The 19,548-nt window shown below is 46.2% G+C and overlaps 1 protein-coding gene across 3 annotated transcripts in view; it reads right to left on the reverse strand.

The window, feature by feature from the left end:
• Window positions 1-19,548, reverse strand: part of LOC146834959 (sterol carrier protein 2-like) — a 467,321-nt gene that overhangs the window by 34,997 nt on the left and 412,776 nt on the right. For all 3 annotated transcript variants that reach the window (XM_085602602.1, XM_085602604.1, XM_085602603.1), the window contains 2 exons: window positions 16,145-16,244; window positions 2,069-2,198 (listed from right to left, as the gene is read on the reverse strand). In XM_085602602.1, the coding sequence (XP_085458728.1) occupies window positions 2,069-2,198; window positions 16,145-16,244 (230 nt within the window). The remainder of the gene's footprint in view (window positions 1-2,068; window positions 2,199-16,144; window positions 16,245-19,548) is intronic.

Consider the following 19,548-nt stretch of genomic DNA (forward strand, 5'->3'; position numbering starts at 1 on the left):
CCTTTGAAGAGATAGCTGTGCAGAGTGCCAGAAGGGGTTGCCGTGAAGAAATAGGCAGAGCGGATCTGGTCGCAACCCATGTGTAGTAGAAGGACAGAGAGCCTGTATGCCAGAGGGGGCCACTGGGACCAAGCTAGAAGTGTGACCTGGTCAGAATCATCACCGGGGGGGAAAGACCACAGTGGTGACTCCTACAGGCCTGCATCAAGACTGTTGCATCCCTCTCCACCCACCAACCGATGGAGGGATCAAAGAACTTGCCGAGTTTGGAGGAGTCGAGGAGAACCCCCGGTCGCTGTGGCTGCACGACCGAGGGTGAAAAACTTGCGGTCTGCTGAGTGCAGCTAGCTTTGGGCCATGTGCAAAGAACTTAGCGGAGCCAGTCATGTCAGCTCCAGTGCCCTCGAAGGAGGTACACTCAGGGACTGCCGTCGATCTGTTCCTGAAGGTGCAGGTAAGGCTGATTTCAGGCCAGTTAGCCCCAGGGGAACTTGCTTGGCAGACATCGCTTCGCCCTGGAACACTTCTTACTTTTATACAGAGTTAGAAATGGACTCCCCGGACTAGAGCAAGTGAGCATCACCTGAATGGTGCCTATAGAGAATGGGGAATAGCCACTACTGATAGAACTTGGAGAAAGTGGAACTCAGGGAACCTTATAAGATACACTAGAGCCCTGACCTCAGGGGACTGTGGAAATTGTTTGTGTATGTCGTATTTCCATTTGTGGTAGTTACTGTAAAATGAAAAACCTTTTTTTCATAACAGCAAGTTTATGACTGGACAATCATTTATTGCAGCAGCATGTATTTTGAGATGTGAGCCTGTGATTACCAGCCTTTATCTACCTCCTTACCTCCTCTCCCCCGGAAAAGTCTTGGACTGCTCTGCCCCCGAAAAATCTTGAGCAACCACTGAGAGTCAAGCGCTGAAGGTGTACATGACCCAGTGGCTCAGGATCCATAGTAGGTTGGGCCCCTCGACATCAGGAGTAAAATGCCTCATCCCCCACAGTTGGGCCCCGTAGTTCCTGCTTGCCCCGCGGCCCTCGGAACATGGTTCTGACATGCGCGAAAGAAAATTAGGTCAATTCCGCACATCCCTGGTTGTGATCAAAGCATCTAACCATCTGAAGCTGTTGAACTTCAGTTTACCCATGCTCCCAGCCCAGAATCTTTCATAGAAGTTCTTGTAAGCCAATTTGCCAGGAAAGAGCAAAATCGCAAAAACTAAACACTTTGGGGAAAAATACTTCAAAAAGGTTAGTAGAACTAATGTCTTTGTTTATGGTTTTAAGTAGGGGTGGGGGAAGAATTTTGTTCCGCCCACGGAGTTCATGTAGTTTTTCCCACTCCACGGGGTGATCTGAAAAACTCTGGTTAGTGACGCGGACCAGAGTTTTTTCTCTAAAGTGGCTCGCCAAAGCTTGTGAGAAAAAAATTGTGTGCTAGACCTCCTTCTGGTAAGATTTCTCAATACGGGTGGTCGCAGCAGGTCGCGACCGCTCGCGTTGAGAAATCTGCAGCTCGCCTTGAGGTAGCTGCCGCTCGAGTAGAATGTCTACTTGAGCGGCAGAAAGCTGCAGCGCCCTCTGGTGCGACACGTAGTACCGTTCATGCCGATTTTACTCATGATGTCCCATTAACAGACCTCAGCTTTGGATGGGCCATCTGTACAAGGAGTGAATGGAGTTCAACACTCATGTCCATGTCCGTTCAGTCGCTTTACTGAAGAAGAAGGCATGAGTGGTCATGACTGAACTGGGAGATATGTTTGAGTTGTAGCAGGCGTTCTACTTAAATTGAACCACCAACCTGTTGCATATAGTCCATCAATTCCTTTCGCAGCTTACCTGAGCTGAACACGAAGAATTAAGCATCCTTAATGACGAATCAAATAGCTCACCTATCCCCTTTCTTTTTACATATTCTTTCCTTCTGACAAAAACAGTAACTGACATGAAACAGTACATCACTGTGTATACAAATAAGAAGCACTGAAGGAAATTTAAAGACCAGGTGAGGTAGCCATTGGCATGACCTCCCAGTAAAGAAAAAAGCACACTCACCTGAATTGACAGCCACCGAACCTTTGCCATTTTTAACATCCACAACCCAAAATGCCTCTTTTCCACCAGGACCATCTTTTACTTTGAAGGCGAAGATACCACCAATCTTCTTAACATATTGCTCTCCTTCCTGAAACAGAAATAATTACCCAGTGATTATATCTGATGATGGCTCTGCTGAGAATCTGAGTAAATACTGTTTTCTGTTGATCGGGGTGAGCATGGCACATCTGGAAGGCTGCCCTTTATGTAACGCTAGGTGTAACCTGGGTTATCCTAACACCCAGCATGATCCCAGCAATGTATTTGGCTCAGCTCATTAAGCAGCCATGTCTTTAATTAGCAGCACCTAAATCAGAGTCCCTGAGTACTGCATTGTAAACCTCGGGCACAACTCTAGACATTTAGCACAATACTTGGCATCAACAGACTCCCTCTGACCTTGCACACTAAACCCCACACTCTGGCCAACTCAAGACTTTAAAAGAAACACTTTGTAGAGTTCTCTTGGAAGGTTGAGGCAACTTTATATAGGATTAGACATTGGCAATCATATTCTCCTCCATGGCAACATTTAACTATAATGGCAACAGTTGTGGGAAGCACTTGCCAAATAATTTCACTCCTTGAGAATATTTATTTTAGTCTTATTATTACGGTGATTTGAGATGTTGGCAAGTCTCGCATACCATAATGGTTCCCAGGCGCGGCTGCTCCCGGTAAGCAGCAGCGGGGAGGGTGGGGAAGAGAGGGGACTTAAAAAAACAAAAACACTTACCTTCGGCCGGCCTGCTGGTCGGCCGGCTGCTGCCTCTCCTGCGTCCTCTTCCTGGCTTCTTCTCTGCAAAGGAAGCAGGAAGCGACCGGCTCCCAGCCTCCTGATAGCCAATCTGCATTGCAGCGTTGTGATTGGTCTGAGTGCCGTGGATCGGCGCTCAGCCAGAGAATGGAAGGCTTGACATTTTCTCCATGCAGGCTGTAATTGAGGTTGGGCATGTTCAATAGAGTCTGCATGGAGAACAAGCAAAGTGTGCATGAATGTTTGGCCGGCCCAACATTCATGCTCACTTACATAGCCCACCACTCCTCCCCCTGCTCTGAGAGCAGAGAAGAGCAGATCTCCCCACACCCCGCGTCCTCTGAGACCACTGCAAAATGCACACCCACGACGCTCCTCCGCCTTAGTGGAGGAGCCGCCACTGATGATTCCCCAAACTCCCACACAACCACGCACTCTCGGCTCAAAAGGAATCTATAAGAAACAAACTACTGTAGTAAACAGTAGCGAAGAATAAAATAAGTGACCATGATCAGGGAAGTACTGAAAACACCAGAATAGTTGCCTGTTGTAATCGGTGCATAATTGATCAAAAAAATAATATTAACAGCTTTCTTGACATGGCTTTTGGAAAATAAATTAGAGAGGCTGCTAGCAATGGTAGACATGATGTTTCCTGCAGGAAGCATTTCAATTTTGCAAGAATCAGGGCATCAGTTCTAATGTAAAGTAACACTTCACCACGGCATCGAGCGGCCCCTCCTGTCTCCTTCCATTCTGCAAGGGAAGCCAGGCCCAGAATGACCAAGGGGGGCCAAGCACAAATATAACTCCTTTGTAACCAGGCGTTTCACAACTGACCCGGTTTCTCCACTGAAATCTACTTGTTTTTACATAAATTGTGAAAAGTTTATACTTAGCGGGCACACAGATGGGAATTTCATTCATGCCTGCAGTCACTCTTCACAAAATTACTCAACAAGATAAACATGTCCCTCCGCTCAGACCACATAATTGACCTCATGTTTCTCCACTGGTTGTGACTTGCATGCCGAAAGTTCGCTTTTTAGGTCGAGGACCGTCCGGTCTGCCGAAGGCATTACCGGAAGTCGGAGATTTAATGTTTTGGAGAAGAGGGGCTTGAACCCGCCCCTCTTCTCCCCTCTTCTCCATTGGCTGGCCTCTTAAATGCTGGCCAGCCATTGAAGAAGAGCTCCGTCACTCCGAACAGGCCCCGTCCTTTTCGGATTCGGGGGCGTGTTTTTTTCAACTTTTCTAATTATCTCCTCCAGCCAATGGCAAGAGGAGAGAAAAGAAAATCACGCCCCCCATTCCTAAAATGACGCGCTGTTTCTCCGAGCTACCTTTGTACCACGGGTCACCCACTCTTGCCCTCTCTCACCGTCAGGGTGTCCTCGATGAACAGCGGGAACTTCTCCTCGCTGTCCCTGCAGACTGCGACCAGGCGCGCCATCTCTCCTGCTTATTTCTGCTGCTCATCCGTTGGCAAGGATGGGGCGGGGCCGCACTCTTGGGGAGGGTTGTATCGCACACACGTCCTCTCCGTCTCCTTTTTGCTCGCGCTCGATGTAATTCCCAACAAATAAACAACATCGTGCGGAAGCGGGAGGAGAGGCGGCCTCGCTGGGTCTCAGAAACACACTGGCTCCGCGGCGCAGAGGGAGGCTGTCCAGGGGGTTTCTGCCTCCTCGCAGGGGTCGCGATCTCTGCCTCATATCACCGCAAGCTACACGACTGAGTCATCTTCCGTCGAGCCTGGTTTTTTTTTTTTGGTTTTTTTTTTAAAACCTTTATTGACAGTTCAATAAGAACAAGTATGGGCCTACAACCCCCCGGGGCCGGCCGCTAAGCAATCAGAGCAATAACGACAAGTATAAACACAGGCAGCACTTCAGGGAGCAAAATCGTACTGCTAATACTGTGAACAGCGTAAGTAGGGCACCAGGAGAAAAAGGTTTTCATTTTATGATGAAACAAGGCAGAAGGATCAGGTGACAAGCAATTTTAAAACAACGATCACGGATATGCAGAGTAATGAACGTTAGCGATTTACAGCAATCTATTCGGTCAATGGCGCAAACACAAGAACATCAGGATGGAGAAAAACATAGTCTACAGCTGCGCCCACAGTCCCCTGCCAGAACTCCCCAAGAACACCCCGGAAGTTGTGAACACATGGAACGGCAACGAGGCATAGCAAAAGGAGGTGTATCACGCTGATCCCAGAAAAAGAAAGACAAAAAGAATCAGAGAAGAAAAAGGAGGCCATGGAAAAAGATGAAGGAATACAGAGTCCCCTCCCCCAACCCCCCACTCTGCACCTCTGCAGATGAGTACGGCCCCCCCCCCCCAGCAGTGTGCCTGTCGCCCTGGAACCAGACCCGAAATGTAGGAGAATAGGGAAAAAGAAGTAGGAAAGGACCCCCACCAGACGGGGGGGTAGAGAAAGTATTTATAAACTGGAGGAGGGCCTTCATAACAGACCCCCGGCTTCTCCCTCCCGCACGGTAAGGTTCCCCTAAAGTGAACAAGGAACAGCACAAAAACAATCTTCTCAAACCACGATGGGGAGCATTATGCGTCTATTGTGCCAGTAGCCATGTCAGGAGAGCACACCACCCCAAGCCCGCCCGTCCACTAGGCGACCACCCCCGAGGGGCCAGCCTCATCCCTGACCACTCAGTGGAATTCTGCCCATGCCAACCCCTCGACCCAGCACCATACCCAATGTTCCTAGGCAGAGGAATGTCCAACAACGACAGAGAAGCGACGCACACAGGTGGGGTGGAAGTCTCTGAGCATCAACACAGTCCGCCGCGTGAGGAAACAGGCTTCCAAGTGCTGCCCTAGGATCTGCACTGCACGCAAGGTTCAGGAAGGCAGAAGCAGCCAAAAGAGACATTAGTTGCTGGAGTTGTCTCTGGGTCGCAGGAGGGCATGCACGGGATGAGGCCACCACATCCCACTCAGGTCCAACGCCTCCGGGACAGATCAGGCCCTCAGAAGGTCGAACACACTGTAGCATACTGGCTGGGGCATCCAGTCGTGTACTAACCTCAGGGGGGGCCGCCACAGCGTCCTCCTGCGCGCAGTGTGGGTAGACTCTGTGTTCGTGCGGACAGGCGGGCCGCCACTGCCCCAACTCCGACGCCACACCATCGAGCTTACTCCCCAAGATCACGAAACCATGAACCAAGGAGGAGTGAAGAGTACCAAGAGCCTCGAGGAGGTCGCCGTACCCCAGCTCAGCTCTCTGTGATCTCGCCGCCACACTCCCAAAAATCGTACGCTCACAGGCCCGCTGCGGCCCAGCGGACAGGATGGTAGGCTTCATCGACCCAAGATGGCCGCCAAGTATGCCCGACCCTCACCGGGGCCGGGACCCCAGGACAAGCGTCGCAATGTCCACGTCGCGGGTGACCGGGTTCCGGGGGCCGGCAAAAAACTATCCGTGGTCACGGGCAACAGTCGTCCCCACCACGGACCAGCTCCCGTAGAAATCCGGGGGCGGCCCGCAATGATCGGGGCAGGATACGGACGGCGGCCGGGCAGCTCACCAGCAAGGCAGGGGCAGTCACCGGAGGATCTAAGATTTGCACCCCCGGTCATGCACTCGGTCAGCTACACTGGGCAGTAGAAGTGACCACGCCGAAATGTAGGCCGAGTTTGGCACCGCTCCGGTAGGCCGACTCCACCCAGTCACCACCGGCCGCTGTTGTCGCACTGCCACCCGGCCACGGCGTCCACTCGATGTTCCGGCTCCAGGGCCGCACAGGCCGCAAAGTTCAGATGCAGTTTTCTCCGGCGATAGCACGGCTAGAAACCTCGGAGTCACACAGTCGGGAGCCCCTCTCCTTCAGAAACACGACCACGTAGCACAAGTTGAGGATCTCAGGCAGGATATCCGTGCGGGATGCGGAGGCTCACGGAGCCGGGGGTCTACGCTGCCGTCCCGGTCGCCATCTTGGCTCCTCCCCCGAGCCTGGTTTTTTAATGTCAGTACTTAATCTTGCCTTTCAGTTTCTCTTACTATTTTCCTCCCTTAAACTTTATTTCTGCTTTTCATTTTCAGGTTTTTTTTTTGCATTCTGTACTTCTTTCTCACCTTTTCCTTTGTCTCATCTAAGTACGCTTTTAATTCTCTCTCAGGGTTTCGCAGCCTCGTTTCTGTAAACAATTAAATCTGCTGTGTTCCCTGAAATTAACACATTACGTCAGACCTCGGTGAAACGGATACCCATGCCGAAGATTAACTTGGAGGCACGGACGCGCAGATACTGACCTCGTCGAAGGCCCGTCATACTATGATTTTTCAAATGTACCTAGCTTTTGTACCAAATGAAACCATACTTGGTCTCCGGCTTTGCTGTAGCTCTCCCCAGTGCTCCCAAATGCAAGTCAGCATTTCCTGGCTGTTTGCGTCTTCTGGGTGGTGCCCTGCAAATGTGAGGGGGGTGCTAGAGCTGTGGTGCCCACCCTAGGTCCAGAGGAGCTGGCTTCCATGCCTATGAGAAGGGGCTCCAATTAGATTCATTGTGTGTAGGCCTGTTTTATCTACTTACCTGTCATTCTGGCAAGGGCCTACGTTTGACAGCCCTGGACTAAAAACTGGCCAACCGAGTCTGCAGGTAAGTAATGCCTGACACTAGACTCCCCCTTACCAATGTGGGGTCACCTCCATAGTAACGACCCAGGTCCAGAATCTATGCAGTAATACCATCCCTTTAGCACATAAGACCGTGACCCCCTTGTTGTGCTCACCAAGCTCTACCTCCTGTAGGACATGGGCGGCTTTGGCATCCCAAACTTTATGGCGGATTAGGAGCATTGCAAATCTCAACCCTTCTGGTGCTTCAAGTGAGGCTAATCTGACCATGATCCCCATTTGAGGCAATTAGCCTCGGGTGGGGGTGGGCGGATGGGGTGCCAGGAGGGGGGAGTGAAGCTGGGCTCCAGCAGGCTTTACTGTCTGGTGCCTCCACATGCTGCCCGCAGCCTGGGGGTGCACGTCAGTCACCGGAGTTCAGCATGGCCTAGCTCTTCCCTGATCTTGAATCAGTCCCAGAGCAGGAGAGGGCCCCACTGCTGCATGCATGCATCCATCTCCCTCATGCCTTTAAATCATAAACGTTTGGATTGTCTTTGCACAGAGATTGGTCCTCCTTAAACTAAGACCTGCTGCACAAGTCCTTCCATTGGATGCTTGTGTTTCAGTCCTACCAGGGTGGCTTTGGCATCCCAAACTTTGTAGATGCGAAGGCAGATAGTAGTGTTCAGTGGGTGGCTAGATGGTTATTAGGCTGTTAGCTGCACGACATAGCAACTGCTCCCCCTACCCCCCCCCCGGACATGACCCGCCTTCTACACATCTTCACTAAAACATTACCACCCTGCTCCCGTCTTTTACAGGTGGCACATCGTTGTTACCGGAGGAGCCATTACATCTCCCGCTCGGTGCCCTGCCGCTCCCATTACTTGGTACATCCCGCGAAGGGTTGATAACTTCCCTACCGGAGGTAGCCCCTTAGCACGCAGCAGAAACCCGTAGTCCAGGGGACCTTCATTGGGAAGGGGTTCTCCTCCCATTGGAGGACCTCGTCACTGATGCTGGACAACTCCCGGTCCAATTTCTACTTCACAACTCCTTTATCTGGATAATCGGGGAGCACTGGGGCGCCATTCAGTAGGGACCCACAATACATCTAATGATTCAATATCTCCATGTCATGGGGACAGGATGTCATTTAATAAAGTGGTCCCCTAGTTCATGCGTAGACACACCGGTGTACCCCTCACTCCGTTGCGACGCCATTGGACCCGTGAGCTGGGCCCCTCCTGTTCGGACAAGGAGTGGCTTTCCATTCTGGCATACTCTTGGTGTTTCGCAATGCAATTTTCAAGTTATTTCAATACTACATAATACACAGGGCCTCCCTCACTCCACACAATCAACTGCTACTTTCACCGTACAGATGCAGTCTGCCCCCGCTGATTTCCGGCACATGTTCTGGTCATACCTCACACTCTCCTCGTAGTGGCTGGGTATGCATATGTCATGGCCTGCTGTACAGGGAACCCGTTGCTACATACATGGGAGGTGTGCCTAATCGGTAGGTTTTACCATACCAAAAGGAATAGAGTGGCTGCGCGGATCCTAGACCTGGCTCTTTTGCTAGCTATACAGTTGATCACCCGCAGATGAGTCAGCCCCACCCCCAACCTTACTTCCGGGCGCACACCATGGAGGCCTGGGCTCAAGCTGAGAGCACCGCCTTGCTCCGGGAGGAGAAACTCTGCTCAATGTGCTGCAATCTTCCTTGAAAGATGATCATCTCCCCTCCCCCCCCCCCAAAGCCGCGGCATCTTATATCCATATGCGATTCTAGGGATCACCAAATGTCACGTTGACCCCTGAAACTGGCTGCCGCCTATCAAGGCTAGGTAACATACATCTTCATGCCATAATACAGTGTCGGATCTCCCAATGCACTAAGTGTGTATGTGCGCTAGTTCTACTGTTTGTAATTGAGACATGTTCTATCTTTTTACTCCAAAGGCAATCTTGTTTTTCTGTTTCACTATTTAATCGCTGTACTGCATGCCTATGTACTCATTGATATGTGGACACTTGCCATGCACTCAATGAGGATATGGTAGACGGTCAGTTATGTGAGCAGATTGGACACGACCCTGCATGTATACAAAATAAAACTGCCTAATAAAAAGATCAAAAAGACCACAACACCTTCTTCCTTCCACGAAATATTAGTTTAGATGATAGCAAGCCAGGGGTACCACTCCCCAGCATCAAAGTGCAGTCCAAGCTGAGAGATGCTGCACAGTGGTATTGATGCAGGGGTCTGAATCACACAAAACCTTAAAGTACTTGCAGATTGTATATTTTATTAAAATATGCCTCGAAAGTGGAGATAGGTGTACCAATAAGGTCATATGATTTTTGTGTGTAGACATTTTCCCGGTACAGAATTGTACACAGTACGATTTTGCCTTGGAGAGAGGCAGTACTGATGTGAAGTTGCACATCTGCAGGGAAAATATTTTTCCTGTGGATAGACCTCTTTGCTTCCACCCACACGAAGTTTGGGCACAGTCATGGGATACAAAATATTTATGAGAAAGTATCCTTTCTTTAGGTGACCCTGAACCTGGCTTTTCAATTAACCACCTTATCTTAGGCAGGGCTAGGCACACACACCTGCTCAGCGTCAGGATACCCTCGCAGGTGATGGTGCACTTTACAAATACACATAACATTTCATGAATAAAAAGTCATAATTCCAGCCATTTTTATTCATAAAAGTAGGTTTACAACCAAGAAGCGTTTTTTGCATCGGACCCATGGTGACCATGCCATCTGTTAAAATAAGTTTCATCTTCCGTGCGGTTTCTTTTTTCTTTACTTTCCCTCCTGCTTGTTTTGTTTTGTTGCTCTCTCGATTTTTTCTTTGTTGTGTTTGCAGTTTCCTCTGGTGCCTGTAAGGACCTCTCCCTTCAGGAGTGAAAGCATGTCTGATGTTCACATGCATTGAGTATACTTCACTGGGCCCTTCCAGTGACACCTCTAGGCCCTCCAGTGGTAGTAACAATCTGCCAGGAGTAGGGAAGACAAGCTACTCTCCCTAGAAACAAATGTGTTGAGCGTCAGTTTGGGGTGTATGAAGGGCAGTCCGCAGGCTGGGTGTTGCCTGGTTAGTTGGATGTGATGGCGGCTTGAAATAATTATCCAATAGTTCGAATAGTTGGTAGTTCCGAGCTAGAGATGTGGACCTCCGTGGAGGTGTGGCCACCGAGGAGTAGTGGGATAAAGCCCTAGCTTAGCTTCCCTAGGCAGAAGCTAGGTCTATGTTGGGGTGGTCCAGTCACCCGTCATCCCTAATGATCGAAGCACACAATCCTCTGATTGATCCAACGGAGATTGTAGAGAATGCTTTCAAGTAAAATGCAAATCTCGGAGTGTCCTGCATGCGGTTTTAAGACTCTCTGAGATTAAAGGGGGCGGGAACTCATCAAAGAGTAGTAGGAACTTTTCCAATTACTGGGCTGATGGGAGTAAGCTACTGTTTTCTCCTCCTACATGATTACAGGGACTGAGCTTAAGCCACCAGTGCTTAGTATCTGTCTCCGGATCCGGTGGAATCAGGCCTTCTCTCTAGATCCTGTTGGTCATGGGGCTCCTGAGTAGGTGATACTGCACGTTTCCCTTGGTGGCCTAGAAATCTGAGAAGTCTCAATCAACATACAGTGGTCCAGCTCCTAAATTTACATAGATCGAATAACTTAATATTTAGGTATGAGTTCAGCAAAACACGTCAAGTAAACTTTGTAACAAGCATTTACAATGCAATGGTCTCGGCATTGGTAAAGTTAGAGCTATTGGCATTGCTCATGACATTATTTTTGTTTATGTTTTTGTTTTTAAAACATTTAAAGAAACGGCATTGTCATGAGCAATGCCAATAGCTCTAACTTTAACAATGCCGAGACCGTTGCATTGTAAATGCTTGTTTAACTATGGCCCAGATAAAGTTAACATGTGACAATATGACGAGAAGAAAGTTCAGACAGTTCACCAGGCAACTTATGAAACTAACTAGAAAATACGGTAGTCGTGTGCACAGGCTGACTCAAGATCTACACATAGATCTTCCTTTTTTGCTTCACCGCCATGATTTTAACATACTATTGCCTATCCCAAATTACACCATGATTTTAACATACAATTTTAACATACAATATTGCCTTTCCCGCATTGAGCGCCACCTTTTGAAATAAAAGAAGGACACAATTATGGCAGGGGTTTGGGATATGCAAAAACATGGGGCAGACTTATGCAGGTGTAGTTAAATAGTAAGCCTGGGTGTAGTTCGCGGAGTTTTACTACGCGGAACTCCGCGAAGTTACAAGAAAACTGCAAAGTTCTGCGAGAGGTGAAGTGCACTGTGAAGTGCAGTTTGTGCTGGTTTTTCTGCCGCTCAGGTAGAAATTCTACCCGAGCGGCAGCTTGCGAACATACCGTTCGCGATTGTGGACTTACCGTTCGCTAAGCGGAGTTTTTGGCACTCCGCGGGCTCCGCGGAGTGCAGAAAACTCTGCAAACTTCGCGAGCGGAACGAAGTTCACAGCCCAGGCCTATTGAATAGTGCACTTTACATCACCATATAAGGAAGGGCAGTCAGTAAAGAGTTTAACACTGCACCTTAGGTGGGTCAGTGCGGAATGCCGCAAGTTACAAACGCCTGAACTATAAGCAAGCTCCTAGAATCAGTTGTGTTACTTGAACAGTGCTACAACAGCCATCTTGATATAGCGCTTGGGTTGTAGACCTTCCGATAAACTCTGCAAGACAAATCTGACAGCATCGAAGAATAGAGGAAGGGGTTTATTAGCGCTGGTGTTGTGCTTCTCGCAGTGTAAAGGTGCAGCAGTAGGAGGCTCTGACCCATGTAAGACACTTGCTCCCTAAATCCTGGAGTCCTCCTCCTCGGTCATCCAGCCCAAAACCATTCACCATTTTTGGGTAAAAAAAGTCGCATTCCTGTTGCCTCTAGAGAGACGTTCATGCATGTATAAACTTGAAGTTGTACTTTAGGATTCAGAACTTTCCAAGGATGTACCTCAACTTTGCTCAATATCACACCTTACAATAAGCATTTAACAAAAAAGCTGAAAACAGTGGAGAGTGAGCATAAATCGGGAAGCTATAGCGCCTGCAAGGCTGTGTGTCACTAAAAGAAAAACAGGCAGGCAGGATGGGCCAACTGAACATTGTTTTATATGTCCTTCTGAAGAAGTGGAGCCCCACGCAATACTCCACGCGTCCTCATCAGAAAGCCCTGATGCAGTATCTTCAAGATGCATCTCTTCCAATACATTAAATGATTCCAATCAATCATAAATCGTCAAAATGTCCAGAGACCTTGAAGGCATTACAAATGATAACCTTCAGTGACCTCAAGCATTTGTCCTCCAATATTATAGTCTTACATTTTGGTGCTGCCTATCATTTCTTCAGCTTTTGAAAATCTTTGCTATTTTTCCACTTATTTCACTTGAAAAGGATGGCTGCTGAAGGGATTCACTGATCATCTCTGCCTTTCTCTTCCGTGTTAACTCATCAATCAGAAACATTTACCTCAAGATACTGGAAAAGCGATTTAAAGCTGGGTACCAATAGAAAACTGCAGATTTCTGAAGGAAGTGCTAACTTTGGAGGAGAATCTATTGGTGGAGAGTACAGTGGAGGAAATTTCACCAGTGATGTTTCCTCCAAATTTAGCACTTCCTACAGAATCAAAGGTTTTTTCATTATCACCCAAGTCTTAATTAGGCTCTCTGTTCCTAAGTGCTCCATTGGAATCGAACTGTATATGCTTAACTTGCTTACACGCCCACGAGGCATTAAAAGTGTTGCTGGAAACTAAGCAAACTACATTCATCATCATCACATGATCTAACTTATAAGGCACTAAGACCGAACATTCCTTCAGATCTGTTGAGCATGCTCTCATTTTTGTGAATACCATGCTGCCTTTTATCCTGTAATCAAATAGCCTGATTATATTCTAGCAATTCTCCAGTCAATGGTTTTAGACTTAAAAAACAGGGCCAGCTGCATCTAGTTTCCAGACGCCTCCCTGTTTCTGCTTTTGCAGGGTGAGCCCACATATATATACTGTTCCAGATTGCTGGCTCCATTTCAGTTTCACGTGATCAACTACTTAAGCCTCCCTAGAACTTTTCCAACGTGGAGAGCTTCCCATTTGGGCCTGTTGGCTCCCATGCCTTATTGTATTGTAATATGGAGGGGACTTGCAGGTCTATAGCACTTAATACCCATTATGAGACACCAAAGAGCACTATCTAACAGACTGCATGCTATAACAGGAGGGAGTGTGTGGCTGGAGGGATATTGTATTACAATGTGTCCTACGTGTGAAGCGTTTTGGTGTTGTACATGAATGACCGATACGCTGCTCTTATCCGGTCTTGGGTTGCAGCTCTGACTAGCACATTTGTGGGAAAAAGTGAGAGATAGAGCACACACGTTCACATCAGTCGGGTTGTGAGAAGTAATCTGCAGGCTCCTCATTAAAATTCTGGTGACAGGGAAAAGCCACTAAAACATGTCCTGTGCGGGATATAGAACTCAAACTAATTGCACTCTACAGCACTCGAGAGACAGCAGAGGCATGCACATGGATAGGCTATTTTAGATTCGATACAAGCCGCTGTTGTAAAGAAACAGCTCGCAATGCTTCAAAGTGTCCAAGCGGAGGGACAGATAACAGATTTCTTATTGCATTGGATATATGTGCTCGTGGTCATGAATGTGGTTGATTTAGTGGTGTAATATATATACACATTCCATTGTTTGTCCCCATTGTGGGCTCTGATTATATGAATGTTGTACCCGTTACAGGACAGACCGTAGAAATGTAAGCTTGAAGCCGTCTACAGAACTTCTTGGAGATGCCCAGAGACACCGGTAAAACAGACTGTATAACCAGGAGCGGACAGTTCTCTTTGACTGTTGACAGCAGTCAGACCAGCGGCGCACAGCATAGGACATAAATGCAAATGAAAGTTTGACAGTTTTTTAATGATAGTGCAGCTGAGCTCAGGACAGTCGACATACTTTGGAAATGTACAGTGACATTTTCAAAATAGAAGGAAAGTCAGCCTAATTACTAAAAATGCATTGCCTGATTAGAGCTGTAGTGGAAAAGACTGTCTATATGCAGAAACAGGAGAAAGGCCTGTGGCTATTTAAATGTCCTGCTTAGCTATTGCTTACACTACATCAGCAGTCAGAACAAGTGCTGGCTTTTCTTCACTTTCACTATGTTTCAGATACCGCTAAAGAGGTAGGATAAACGCCACGTATGATGTGTTCATTGCTAGAGTATTGCCCACTCGTGAAGTCGTGGTCTAGTGCTGCAGCATGAGGTGTTTGTGCTCAGCTCTGACCTATTGGGAATAATGTGCAAAGGCTGTAGTTCCACTGACAGCAGCCTACAGAGGCCCTCACTCACCTGCGACTGCCTGTTTGTTATTTTTTCTAAATCACAAGGATTTACAAAATCATTCTTTAATTATATCTATTTTATTCATATTTCTTCAGTATTCTAGCACTTAGCTGCCAGAAAAGGAACCTAGATGGCAAGAAAGAACACGGACTATGATAACCCACTGTTTCTTTGCACTTTGGCTTCCGGGAGTATTTGTTGTTCGCACATTTCAATAAAAAAGGCTCACAAAAGGTGTTCAAAGACAACTAAATAGTACAGGTGATTGCTCGCAGAGCTATGAAAGCTCCTGCCAGAACTATGGAGATTTGAAGCTGCGACTGCAGAGTGCACACAGATGTGCAAAGTGAAAGCCAGAAAGCCTTGGCAAAGCCAACAGGTCTGATTTTCACGTACTAATGTGTGCAGCTCAGGCATGCACAAGTGTTGCCTGCGTTGTTAGCATATTGAAGCCAAACCTATTGCCTTTGCTCGTTTCAATCTTGGGAATTCCTAAAGCTAGGGCGCGGCAGGGCCACAAATGTTATTTTGATGCTGATTAGTTAGAAGTTTGTAAACACATCGATATGTAAATAGTCATTAACAGCGGATGTGCTTGCCTGGCTAACAAGAGAAGTGCTCTTCAGCTCTCCCGCATGTCTCATGCACTCATGCAACCACCATTCTGACACCACTGTTCCTGAATGTGTTCAAGGTTGAGCTCATCATGGGCTTGACAATGCAAAGGGCCTGATTAGGAGTTCAGGCGTTATTTATCGCCCCTGAAAAATAACTATACCACGGGAAATAATATGCGGATTTTGGTGTTTATACGTACCATATAGTAAATACCGTATGCTTTCCCCTGTTAAAGTTTAGCAGGTTTGAACTGCCGAAATTTAACGAAAGTTGAGTTATTTCATGCATTGGCTAAATATTGGATGCGTTAAATACCTTCAAAGTCGTAATTCCAACCCATGAGTAAACCGCGGTTAACGCATGGGTCGGAATACTACAAGCAACTCTTAATCATGCCCAAAGACTCCACCATCTCCGGCTGGCTGAAAGAGGAGTGCTCTAGTGACTCAGACAATATTTCACATTGCAACATTACGGAAGCCGGTAAATATTTCATTAACTAGAGTGCTGGATTTACAGGGTACTATCTATTCGAATTTCAATGCTCAATGTCTATAAATAGCACAAAGATAAAAGGGGGTTAGGTGGGCTGAAAATAAAACGTATAGGTACCTCTTGCAGCTTTTTTTCAATTTCCTTGAAGACGAGGTTAGATTTGAAATCATGGACTTCAACAGTGGCACTGACGGGAACAGCTTGGATGTGCCTGGATCTGAAGGGAAAGGAGAAGATTTGAACAATCAGTACCTTTAAAAAACATGAGCGAATACATGCTTAAGTGATGGAATGCACCTACTTCTCCAGTTCTACAAGTGCATGCGCTGTTAACTGTTTTTTTCGGTCTGTCGGTAGCCAAGTCCTTCTGATTTTACTCAAATCATATAAGGATACTTCCTATTAGGGCCTTCAACTAGCCCTTTTCCGACACTGGTCTGTTGAGTGATTCGCATTTCCTTCCACCTACTATAGCATACGGAATGGGGCAGAGGGTCAGCCCACTTCAACCATTGATTAACATCACTGTGAGTGAAGACATTCTGCTCTTTCACAAGGAGTACATACGCAGAAAAATAAGCTAGCTTCAGTTCCTGGTACTACTACGGCAGTGTGTGCTTTTGAAAACAAAAGAACATTTCATGCTTTAGACTATTTTTTTTATTGCCAAGGGCCCATCAGCTCCCTCAACAATAACGTTTTACAGAAACCAAGACATAATGAAATAAGCACTGACAAAAACGAAAAGGTAAGCATCCAACACCAGACCTATTGGCATTGCCAATGCTTATTTAAAACTCGAGATTACATTCTCTCACCTAAAAGTAGGGTAAAACTGCTGTACCTACAATCGAGTTTTACATTTCGACGACAAAAGACATCTACAATGACGACTCCTGGAATGTGGGTCACCACAAGTAAGTTTCCGCTTCTTCTGCCATCAGTACTTGGCATTCTGGGACTTTTACTTCCCACTTTACAAGTTTGGTGTTAATTGTCCCAGCATGTTAAGTCGAGTTGGCCAAAAAGCCGCATGGTCTGTTTAGGTAAAAGAACAAAAAATTGTAAGAAAAGCAGAATGTTATCATCTGTGCTTTTTACAAAGCAGGCCACATGCACTAAAGGGTCCCTGTCACTTTTTCTAATTTTTCTGAAGAGTGAATTTTTATAAAAGTGCATTAACTAGTAAAATTATTTTTAAAACCAGTTGCTTAATCAAAGGGGAACACTGCAAACCGTTTTATTCTCCAAGCAGCTTTTTAGACATGCTCTTCGGCTGCAGCTATCCTGTTGTGTATTGTGAGGACTTTGAAAGTTTCTGTGTAGGCCATGTCCTTCCCTTCTGCGCCCCTCCAAATTTCTACACAACTCAAGTGGCCTTGAAACAAGACTGATGAGGTCCAAATTAGAGCAAAGTGGTGCTAAAAAAAATAGGGAGTTTGATCTTTTCTTTCTTATTGTGGGTCTTTTGAGAGGCGTGCAATGTCTCCCTCCTTTGAGCAACCGAGGAGCACGCACTGTGAAAGAGGGATGGCAAGGGACTGGAAATTGGCATTTGCAGGAGAGTGATAATTCTTGATTTTCTCCTATACCATTTTACCATTCTTTCTATGGATCTGTGATATCGTATAGCGCTACCATAGCTTAAGAGGAATAAATATGCTTTACAAACACCCAGTAAAGTACAACGGAAGGAGACATTTCTTGATGGGGCGAAAGCAGCACAAAGGGCTCAACCGGCGGAGTGGGAAATATCGAGCAGTAGGCCACAGTCGCTTCAGACAGGGCCTGGAGAGGTTAGCTTCTGTAGCCTTTTGAAGGCGAGCAGATCAGGCTGGGTTCTGAGTGACATGGAAGGAAGTTCCAGATACTGGTTGTGGTGCTGGTAACCTTGATACTGCTTGAGGGCAGCTGCATCCAGAGAAGTCTGAAACCGGAATCCCCATATTGGTGCCAAGGGGACAAAGGGAGTCTCGCTTACCCTCGAGTATCAACTGCAGAAGGTAAGAGTGTGAAGATAGAGGGCCTTCTGGATGCACACAACTATACACTGGATACACTAGTCCACTGAAATATCGGACCAATGATAACGTTACCTTGACTGAAGGCTTTTAGAAACAATTCACTGTCATTTTCTTAAAGTAATGTGTTTTTTTGTGTGTTTTTTTAAATTTTTTATTAGCATTTCAGAATCATTAAACAAAAACAAGAAAACTCAAATACAAGTAATAAGGGTAAGGATCATATGATAGAAATTAAAAAGTAAATCCATATATAGAATAATATTTAATATTATGCTATCTAGGACAATAAATATATATAACAATATATAAAGGAAAGAGTGAAAAAGCATATACAATCAAGATTTAAAAACTAAATGATAACAAATACAAACATGTTAAGAAAGTAAAAAAGGATTCCATATCTGTGAAAATAACTCTAGTTGATCTTGAATATTATATATAATGCCTTCATGCAAAGCATTTTGAATCATAGCAGATAACCAGGACTCTTGAGATGGTGGAGTGGAAGATTTCCATTGTCTTAATATACAGATTTTAGCAGTTGCAAGCGCGATATGTAGGAAACGAGATTGTGGTTTAGAAAGAGTGGGAACATTTCTGAAATCATGTAATATAATATTAGCTGTGGAAAGGGGTAAATGCAGATAGACTTATGTAAGGTCTGACCTATGTAAGACCAATAATGTTTAACCAATGGACACGTGCAAAGAATATAAACAATATCACATCCAGAAGCATTACATCTCCAACAATTGGAATGCGGTAACAAGCCTGCCTTATATAATCTAACCGGAGACCAATGCCAGTCATGTAGAATTTTAAATCAGCCAAACTTTAAACGAGCTTCCCGAGCTCCCTTATCCAAACCATCTAGTATATTCATCCATTCCATATCTGAAAAAGAAGTCTGTAAACGTGTTTGCCATTTATGTCGGAGATCGCAGGATAATGGGTGTGAAAATAATTGAGATGTAATTGTTTTGTAGAGACCTGAAATGACACTTTTCTGTTTGCCCCAAATTTGTAAATAAAACACTATTGGTGATATAGATAATGACCAAGGTGTGGAACCAAGAGCTTTGAGAAGAGATTTTCTAAGTTGATTGTATTTGGCATACTGCAGCGGGGGTAAGTTGAATTCATCCATTAACTGTGATAGAGGTTTAAGATCCCCGTCATCGAGAATTTGGTCTAGTGTGAGAATGCCTGCCGATTTCCTTTGAGACCATAGAAAGCTTCTACCTTTAATGCGTATTCTGGAGTTGTTCCATATAGGAGCCTTTACATGTAATCGAGAATTAATGCCCAAGATACGATGCGCTCTTTGCCATATCTTACGCATTGCAGACAATAGGGGGTTACGTTGATCTATTTGCTTCGTTTATCCCAGTCGTTTATCCCAGTCTGAGGACCGAAGAATGATCAGAGATGGATGCCTCCAAAATACAAAAATCTTGGATCGATTGGACCGTTCTCTGAGAAATTAAAAAGTAATCC

Source organism: Triturus cristatus, chromosome 4_2 (genome assembly GCF_964204655.1).
Source record: "Triturus cristatus chromosome 4_2, aTriCri1.1, whole genome shotgun sequence".
In the NCBI taxonomy this organism is placed as follows: domain Eukaryota; kingdom Metazoa; phylum Chordata; class Amphibia; order Caudata; family Salamandridae; genus Triturus; species Triturus cristatus.